This window comes from Pterocles gutturalis, unplaced genomic scaffold (genome assembly GCF_000699245.1).
Source record: "Pterocles gutturalis isolate BGI_N339 unplaced genomic scaffold, ASM69924v1 scaffold12758, whole genome shotgun sequence".
NCBI classification, from domain to species: Eukaryota; Metazoa; Chordata; class Aves; order Pterocliformes; family Pteroclidae; genus Pterocles; species Pterocles gutturalis.
Window position 1 is genome coordinate 42529 of NW_010125907.1, and position 10347 is coordinate 52875.

At 42.5% G+C, this 10347-nt stretch overlaps 1 protein-coding gene across 1 annotated transcript in view; it reads right to left on the reverse strand.

Annotated features, from left to right (window-relative positions):
- The window catches only part of NPS (neuropeptide S), a 7355-nt gene extending 182 nt beyond the window's left edge, over positions 1–7173 (reverse strand). Inside the window, exons 1-3 of the mRNA XM_010078774.1 lie at positions 6953–7173; positions 2174–2246; positions 1–49 (exon numbers count right to left, since the gene is read on the reverse strand). The exon at positions 1–49 is cut by the window's left edge and continues 182 nt beyond it. Of these exons, the coding sequence (XP_010077076.1) occupies positions 1–49; positions 2174–2246; positions 6953–7173 (343 nt within the window). The remainder of the gene's footprint in view (positions 50–2173; positions 2247–6952) is intronic.
- Between the last annotated feature and the right edge of the window lie 3174 nt (positions 7174–10347).

Here is a 10347-nt window from a genome sequence, read left to right on the forward strand (position 1 = left end):
AATCAGATTTTCCATACAGCTGGCAATTCAAATAAAACGGATTGCTGCTCTGAAGATAAAAAAAAAAACAAACAAAAGAGAAAGATAAGGAAAGGTAAAATTATAGATTTGTGCATTTGCCAGGACTTGTTCACTGAAAAGCGAAGCAGAAACATAAAAACAATTTATGCTTGGAAAGACAAGGATGAACTGTTATTTGCTAAGGACTCATCATATTGAAAATCAGATTTTTTTTCAGAGCTTTCTGAAAAACTCAACTGTGTTATTGCTGGTAGAAAATACCAATGCTGTTACAATTATATTTATGGCATGAAATGAATTGTTTTCTGTGATGGTGACCAATTGTGACACATAACATGGGTTCCCTAGAGTAGCACGCATGTTTATGGCTGTAAAAAAGATTGTTTTCAGTTAACGATGGAACAGCAGCTTGTTATCACTTGTGTGAAGCCATGTGGCTTAAACGACAGATAAGAGAAAATGAAAATACCTGTAAAGCAGAAACTTGGGGGAGGAAGCTTTCTAGGAGTTATGGGTAGTTACGGTAGTAGCTACGACTACATTTATCATGAGGAAGTATTAATGGGAATTTTTTAAAATCTGGATTAAACTCCATCTAGGTTTATGTACACGTTCCTTTTACTTCTATTTTACAGTATAAAAATGTAAAATAAAAAACTTTTATAAATTGAAGCTGCATTTAAATGAGCATTGCATTTAAAAGGAAACATTTCCTGGCATGTCTATAGCTCTCCTGTGCAGCTTTCATCATATCACGACTGATGAGCCTGATGACTCTCTCTCTCGCAGAAATGCTCTGCCATCCTTCCCCAAGCCGGATCGCGTCCTCGCTTGGGAAACGGTTGTGTGGAGGGCCGTGAGCTTAACACCTGCCGGCACTGGGATGGGTGGTAAAACTGCCATTAGCCTCATTAGGATTGGTTTTAATTCTGTGGGTATAAAAGGTGGATTAATGATTCCTTCTGCAAGCAGGAGCATGGCACTGAGTCTAAAGCAACCCAGCAGGTACACAGCCCACTAACCACCCAGCCAACCTCCTTCCCAAGTTCCTCCCTATGAAGAAGAAACCCTTTCTGCAAGAAACACAGGCACAGGGAAATTCCCCTTTTAGCTGCTATCTCCCAACCTATACAGAGACTTATACGACTGAATAAATGTTAATATCTTGCCTGGCAAAATAGCAATTGGGATGCAGTAATTAAACTCCTTTTACCTATTATATCATTGCAATAAAGAGATCCATTAAGGAATGGGGGTAGTCAGATCAAGCTGTGCCTGAACTACCCGTGATCAGAAATGAAAGATGATTCAGCGTTTCCAGAGTAAAACAGAGAGAGGAACCAGGCGACGGATAGATGAAGGCTAACGGGAACTTGACATCAGTGAAATAACCAGCTGCAGGAGTGGCCAGATCACCTTCGTGAAAAGAGAATGATGCAGAACACACCCGAGGAAACAAAGAAACCTGAACCGTGGCTCCTAGAGCTGATTTTACAGCAGTAAAGAAACAGGGAGTCTAAAGAAGACCTTGTCCAAACCAGGGAAATGGAACTTGAGTAGAAATAAAATATCTCATTCCACGCTGGCAAAGTCTTAACTGGTGTATGCATAGTTTGACCAGTAACCTGGCTGAGATCAGCAACTGAAAGGATATTGGGATTATTTGTATTACCGATTCTTTGCAATCATTTTCCATAGCTTTACGTAAGAGATTCTCCTTTCCATACACACTACCAGTGACAAATAAATTTATAGATTTATAAACTAGCTAGCAATAAGTGCAATTAATACTTATTGTACCTCTTTGATATAGGCAAGGAATTGAAATTAAATGGAGAGACTGAGGTTTTTCTCTTTTTCATACAATATTTCAGCTCCCCACACTCTACATTAAATATGCAATAGATTGCTCACATGCTTGTTTTAGAGGCTTGCATATTTTATTCGTAACTAAAGCAAAAACTGAGCTATACGCCAGGAAAATGAGGTAATAATATTTAACCAGTAGCTTTAACACCGGAAACTTCTCTCATTTTATCAAAACCAACAACAACAAGGAAACAAGCAGACAAAAAAAAATTAATTTAAATAAAAGAGCTATTTAAAAGAAATGAAGCACCTCATCTTCAAGTAAGTAGGGAGCGTGACTTACCATGGAAGGGACGACTGGGTAACCCGAGCACACGAATGTCATTGAGATCCAAAGAATGAACACCAAGTTTAACCTTCAAAGAAAAACTGAGATCAGGTCAAATTTAAAACAAAATCGAGCAAAGCTACATGAATACACATAAGCACATGAACAGTATATTTTCTCCGTGTACAAAGTAACCCGCGGTGTCTTTACCTGATCATTTTTTATTCAGGAGTGTGCATGTACGTACATGCAGTTATTCCACCAAATTCCTCACGTATCCTTTCAGTTCTTAGATGACCATTTTATAGCAGAGTTCAGGAGTGAAAATGTCATCAAAGCTGATTTTATTATGACTAATTGGTCCTTGTTTGGCCTTTTCTTCTTGTTAAATGGGAAAATGGCAAGAACACACATTGAGCTGCCATTACGAAACCACCAACTGATTTCATTAAATGTCTCTCAAGTGGGTTTACTGTTCAGTCCGTATCATCGGAGCGTATATGGTCAAAGGTCTAAAGATTTCAAAAATGCGCTTCAAAAAATTTTTGCCACTTCCAGTATATCATATGAAGACCTTGTAAAGCCTGGCTGCGAAGGAAAAACAGGAAAAGTGCATTTTGAGTAGAAAGTTCCTCCAAGAATCTTATTATACTCAGAGCAGCTACAATACACAGAACACTACATAACAATATATACAGCTTTTTTCTTTTTCTCCCCCTCCTTTTTTTTTTTTTTTTTTTTTTTACATGCACCCAATTTTTAAGTGTTTTTCTTAGAACTTAAGCTCTTTGGACACTAATTTCTCCTCTTGCATGCAGTCATATCTCAGCCTATGTTAAGTTTACTTAATCAAATCTTCTGTAGGATTAATAAATTGTTTATCTCCATCAGTTTAATGATTAATGCCTAAGAGCATCATTTGTTACCGCAACAAATTTAATTGCACAACATTTCATTTAATTGTGCAACATTTTAGGGGATCCGGTGGTTTATTTAGACAGAGTATAGAATCATAAACTCATAGAATGGTTGGGGTTGGAAGGGACCTTAAAGATCATCAAGTACTGGAAAAGCAGTAAGAGTATCCCAAAATCTCAGAATGTTAGACAAGGGAATGCTGAAAAACATTAAATTCAGGGTTTTTTTTCTTAGAATGACAATGCTAAAGATTTTTTTTTTTAAGAGTGACCCAGCGTTAGACATGCACGGCAGTGACTCAGCAGCCTCAAACGTTGCATTTCCTTCAGGGCTTACACTGAAACACCAATGTACAAAGGCTGGAAAAGGGAACTCTGTGTGAGCCTTTGAGCGGAGCCATCATAAATTATGGCAACTTTAATGGGAACATTCAGTCTCCTGACGTAGATGCATTTAATTCCAGAAGGTATAAAGCATTAAGACATTCAGATAAGGCCAAAAGAAACAGAGTGGCATGCAAGAGCCTTTAACACATTTTAGAGAAAAAATTTATCATTTGATCTCAGATTGTGCTTGAATATTTTGTCATCATCGCTGTACATGCCCGTGCTGATCATGTCAGTGGTTGATATAATCCAATGACTCTCAAATTACTAATAAAAAGTACGTTTTTGTAGTTGCTGGTAAAGTACTTCAGGATTCTTCAGGACCAACAGGATGATAGAAGATGAAATTAGCCTCATTTAAACACCAAGGTAAGCAATCCATTTACAAAACAAAAAAATCAAGAGAACATTTGACTATCTGCATATTCAGTATATGTCCTTTTATTCAGAGAGAAAATCCTTTCGTTTGAATTGAACATACCATTCCGATGCGTACAGGACCTCCAACTCAACCGATAAGCGGATTGGCCCGTGTTTCTGCTGCAACGGAAAGCACGTCGGGTTGGATCCTGCTTGAGCGTAGCGTAGCGTCAGCTTTCATTGTATCTGTGTTTCGTTTAACTCCATTTTAATACAAAATTAACCTTCACACAACACTATTTGTGGAAGAAAAGCCTTGTGATTGAAGTTCAGGATTTCTAGGTTCAGTGTGGAGCTTGGACTTTAGAGTCTCTGGGTAAACTTTGGTGCATTATTGACTTTTAGTTTTCTAAATCATGAGTTGTTTTGAGTTCCTGGTGACCTCCCACTGTGCCTGGTCAGCACCTCCTACGCTTACCATTATCACATCCCTTTAAAAAACAGGGGATCTGGCCACATTTCTCATCAGCTTTGGATGCAAGAGGTGGCCTTGGGACACCGAGGAGATGGCCGTGAGAGCCCAGACAGGAGAAAGCTTTGTGGAGCCTGGAGCAAAGAAGAAGATTAGAGAAATTTCAGACAACATAGGAAGACAGTTCTCGTGTGACTTTCAAAGGAAGGACAAAAAGATGACGAAATATGCTCATCAAGGATGTTTTCACGCAGCGGGTGGGAAAAGGAAAGAGTCTCATATGGCAGCAATCTCCCAACGCTTTGCAAAACAAATTGCATCTGGTCTGAACGCTAGGAAGAAAATAACGGTTGATCTGAGAGTTTGCACGTATTTTATTCATGCTTGTATTATAAATGCTGACAGTAAGATCTTTCTCAGCAAAACCCTTTAGCCTGCTTTCTGCTTCCAGTTCTGCCCAAAAGTCACCCATGACAGACTGCGGGCGTTAGGACCTGACTCTAAGAGGACACAGACAAGTCAAGTTTGGGTTTTTCCTTCACAAAATCCGAGAGCAGATTCCCTTTTCAACAGCTTTGACCACTGAGTGACCACAAACTGCTTTCACGCGAGCCAGACGCAGATTGCAGTTATGTGAGCTTAAGTTATCGAGCCATTGCCAGCCCAGAAGCGGGCTCGGGGGCTTTGTCCCCCTCTGGGACCCACAGCAGTGGTGTCATCTGAGCAGAGTGAAGATTCAAGCTCTCCCATTTGCTTCTCACGTCTTTGAGTTTATTTTTTTCTAGCTATTCAGGATGTAATTTAGCACATTACAACCGTGATTTGCATGCATAAAGTGTGTACGGAGATGTAGATACATTCAAGCTATTCCCACTTCAGGTCTGGATGGATCAGGTTGAACAGAACAAGTGGCAATTGACATTTTTCGGTCTTCTGCTCCGTCTGCAGAGCACCCAGTCTGCAGCCTTGCTCCCAGCTAAGGTTCACTGCCAGGTATCATAGGTCAGATGAATCATTAAGAACCACAATAAAAATTCCCAGCATCCATAAAATTTGCATTTTATGAGAATAAATTAGCAGCAAAGTCTTCCACTTCCCTGCAAAGCCAACACCATCACCTTCCCCTCCTGCTCGCTTTGTTAAAGGAATAGTGCATTGCACCTCGCTGCTGCTCTTGGAAAAAAAAATATGAAACACAACACAAAGCTTGCTGATAAGCCCATCGAGCCTTACAACTTAATAAGGTTAATAGGCCTATAAGCTTAAGAATATGATATTTCCGTCCCCCATTTATCACAGTAGTAAATCTAAAGTGTTTAAGCTGGCACTGTGTGCCTTTGCTAAGGGATCAAAATACAAAAAATGAAAGCATACGCCAAAGATGCCCTGCATGGTCCATTGGTATAACCCCAAACATTGTAAAACCATAGCAGGGCAGTGGTCTGGATAAAGGCAAGGTGCTAAAATCTCGTCGTTCCCCTCTAGGATGCTCACAGTGAAACCTCAGCATGGCTTGTTTTGGAGACAGCCTCCTAGATATTTTGCTCTGAGCTCAAAATTTTTCTTTCCTTTCAAGAACATCAAGAAACCCAAGAGCCAGGATGGTTTGCTTTGAGATCATAGCAAGGTGTAAAATGGAAATTAATCATCCTCACAGCCTATACATCTGTTTCTGACTCAGTGATAATAGAAAATCCCAGCAAGACGCAACAGCAGAAGAAAAACAGAAGTCAGAAAGTGGTTTTATTCCTTCGGTGTTCTCACCACCAGCAAGGGGATGGAATCAAACCCTTCCCTCGCACCACTGAGGTCTTTGTCTACAGAGGCATAAAGAAGCTAAAAAGTTGCTGTAGATACACACTTGACTATTTCTGTGCATTTCCCTGCTGTGATTGCTTCTGATCCCTTTAAACTCTGTTATGATCCAGCAAGAGCATGACCCTGGCTGGCTGGGGCTGGGTTGGGGGGGAAGCACAGCTCTTGCTCTGGGATATCTAACCAGGCAGTGACTGACCACGAGCCTCTCCTCTTATTTGGCTGCTGTGGATAAACAGCTCTGCGTTCCCGTTTCAACTTTTTCCAGGAGCGACGCATTTATTGAATTCCATTTTGCTCAACAACGCCGCTGCCTGCAGAGCGAAGCCCTGCGAGTGACACATGGCTCCAGCTCCTCGCAGACGGGGACGGCTCCCACGCCGAGCCGAGGCATTGCAGCCGTTGCTTAAAAGATGCATGGCACCTTTTTCAATCCTAATTTTCAATGCAATTCCACTCGGACATCATTTCCCCCCACTAAGCCTCTGTTGGTAATGGTTAAGGCTGCGGCAAATGCACCTTCTGACGCGCAGGTTTGATCTACGAGGAGAAAAATAAAAAGGTATTAAAGCAAGAAGCAGCTCTGCCACTCCTGCCTCCCACTCCTTAACGGTGTGGTGTCAGACGATGTAAGGAGCAGGTGTAAGATTTGTGGACCTGCAGCTAACGTGAACCTCAGGGTCCAGGTTGCCACGCGATTTCAAAGCACTTGTGCATCATCAGAGCCGGACAGGTCACTGCCAGCAAAGGGGATGAAGTCTGATCCCCTGTGCCAGAAGCAGAAATGAGCTCCAAAGTCACATTTTTGATCCTACCTCAGACAGGAATTGCCATCTGCGTCACAGTCGCAGGATGTTAAAGTCTAAATCATCATCTATAATTATAGATTTTTTTTTTTTCCCCTGGTTACAGTCAACGTAAGCAGAGACGATGTGGGCAGAGCCAGCACAAGTTTCCTTATCTGGGGTCTGCCAGTCCCACTCCCCGGCGTGGGGCAGAGCTGCTGATCGCATCGAATCGTGCGGTGACGTATAACCCGAGCCTGCGATGCCAAATGTCGTCATCGCCCACAGACACCTTGCAGACGCTCTGCCAAGTGCACAAATGTCCACGAGACTCCAGCTGACGCCACCATGTTCGTGCTACATTCTATAGGAAACGCCAAGAAAAATGCTTTTGGCAAAAACATATTTAAACAGGGCAGGAAAGATTTCCGATTTATAGATGCGCTTGCATTTTTTGTCAGATTCCTTAGCGTGCCTTCAGAAAAAAACAGTCTGCATGAAGTACACCACCATGAAAAACAAGCTCTCGTTATTCTCTATGCACCGCCACCAAATGTTAAAGTCATTGGACAATTTATCTGCAGGGGGAAAGAAAAAAAAAAAAAAAAGCAGAGCAGACAAAACTTGCTCAACCCATGAAGGGGAGACTCAGCATCGGAAAAGTGGCGGTAATTAACTTTTTTTGCTATGCTTATTTGTGCGTGCCAACATAATTTACGCATTCAGAAATTTCTCCAATAGATCCTGCAGGAAGCTGCTGCCTAAGAAACGATGTCAGCGCTGAGCGAAAAAGACACCTGTCAAAGCTGAAACCCAATTTCTGCTCAGAGGCAACAAAGATCTCGATGATCTGAGAAAGTCTGAATAGTTGTTGAAGTAGAAGCAAAAAAGAGAAAAGAGCCTAGACAGACAAGAAAAGGCAAAGTTTTTTTGTGGAGAGTGAGAAAAGGATGGAGGAAAGTCTGATGTGACTTAAGAAAGGGAGAGCAAACTTTAAAGGGATCAAACTTTAAAGGAGTCAAGGAAAGCTAATGTAAATAGTATAAATAGTGGGGAATAGGGAGAAAGGGTTGGGTGCCTCTGAAGGCCATCAATGTTATGTAAGTTATTGCACTGTACCTCAGGGTTCTCCAGCAGATAAGGCTAAGAAAGACAAGGAAAACATATCAAATATTTTTTATTATCATAGAATCACAGAATGGTTTGGGTTGGAAGGGAGCTTAAAGCCCATCCAGTACCACCCCCTGCCATGGGCAGGGACACCTCCCACTAGACCAGGTTGCCCAAAGCCTCATCCAGCCTGGCCTTGAACCCCTCCAGGGATGGGGCATCCACAGCTTCTCTGGGCACCCTGGGCCACTGCCTCACCCCCCCGCACAGGAAAACATTTCTTCCCAAGATCTCATCTCAATCTCCCCTCTTCCAGTTTAAATCCACTCCCCCTCGTCCTGTCGCTACGTGCCCTTGTAGCTAAGATGCCAACAAAATATCCTGGCTCAAGCAAGTCTGCATATTTCCGACTGCAGAATCTCAGTACGAAACCATTTTTTTCTGCTTTCTAAGTCCTTGAGATGTCACACCACCAAGGACTACATCATTCCAGAATGGAAAAAAGGGAGCAATGTCGGGGCAAAGTCAGCCCAGCTAACCCAATTACGGCTGGGAGGCAAAAAGTGGGACACAAACCTGTAGACTTATATTAACTGCAGAGTCAGTGAGGGACGTGGAGGATGCCAAATGCTCATCAGGACACTCATCATCGACCGACTGGACAGAAAGGGGTGAATTGCTCACACCTGAGCAGGTTTTCGTGCAATCTGGAGTGACCTTCAGGGTAGAAAACAGGTCAGCTGGATAGAAAACATCTGTCAGCTCTCTCATTTCTTTGACAAACCATCCTGGGCTGATCAGCCTGGGGAGAAGCAAAGTCGCTTGGCACAGTTATGAGAAAATATCCGAATCGCAACGCAGGGGTGGCTCATTGCCTTCTGAACAGGCGACACTTGCGAGGGAGAAATCTCAGCTGTTCCGCAGATTAGCTCTTGGCATTTCTGGAGAAGGGGAAGACGCCAGTTGAAATCTGCGACACCAGACCGAAAGTACCTTTAGGAAATAAGCAGCTACATCTGGAAGAGCAGTCATCATTTGTAGGAGGTGAGAGGACGCACCTTTTCTCTCCAAAACGTGGAGCATTTTCCATCTGTTCTTCATGCTCTTTTAACTCCCTGTTATTTTCTTTCCACTTGTCTGTGCTACTTAAATAAACAAGGATATTGCAGGCTCTGTAAAGGAGCCATCCTTTTCCGCAAAAGCCTTTTGATAGGAACGGTCCTCTCCGCAACGACACACTAAAGATAAAAGAAATAGGCACTGAACCCTGGAGCACGCTTCACATGGTGAATATACCCGTGCTGTCAAATTTGCTGGTTGGAAGATAAAATCCAACTCCATCCTTGCTTTGCAGGCAGTCGAGGCGCAGACGTTGCACCCAAGCATCGGGTACCGCTCAGTGCCTTTGGTACTCCATGGCTGATGGCTAGGAGCTTCACCACCTTGCAAAATGCCAGCCCTAGAGCAAGATTTGGCGACTTTTGTTGCTTATAAAGGTCCTCAAGTAGGAGCGAGGTAGTGCTGCTGTCATATAATTGGGTGCTCAAGCTGACATGCCTTTTGTCTGAGCATAAGCGACCAAGGAGCTTGATTTCCCCTAGTGTTCTTCTCCTCTTATAAAAGGCATCATCCAAAAATATCACAAGCCAAAAGACAAGAAGGTTTGGTTTTCTCACTGAGAACCTGTTGCAGAGCTGACTGTCTTTTTCTCGCTCTGTGCAAGCATCCCTTCATACCTAATTATGTTTTAGCGCATGATATAACTCCTCAAGAAGTTATGTCTGTCTCCCTTGTTACTTGCACTAATACCTAATGGACTGAACCTCATCTCTCTCCCTGTCTCCACCTTGCGAATTCCTCTTTTACCATCAGGGTCTTTTTTTTTCCAACCCATACCCCTCCCCACAGCTGCTCGCTTGGGAGGTAATCAGCTGCTACTTCTTAATCAAGAGTACAGCTTACTATGAATAAACACAAAACCCAATATTAGAAAACCTAATCTAACTATTAGACATCAGAAAATATTAGAATATATTAAAATAATAGAAAATATTAGAAAAATGAATATAACCTCACTCTCTGGAGCATAGAAGAGGCCCCAAAGGCAGAGAATCAGGATTGTTCTCCGTGGACAGGACAGGGGATATTCTCTACCTTCTTACTACAGAGTTTCACTGCCCCAGTCTCAGAGGAAAAAGTGTTGAAGCCCCAGCACATGAAAAGGGCCAGCTCTCCATTCAGCTTGACACTATATTGACTGCCAAAAGCAAACGTATAAGTCCACAAAAAAACCCCTGTGACTCCTTTTTCCTTCCAAAGAGCCTGCCTGCTGACAGCCAGTTC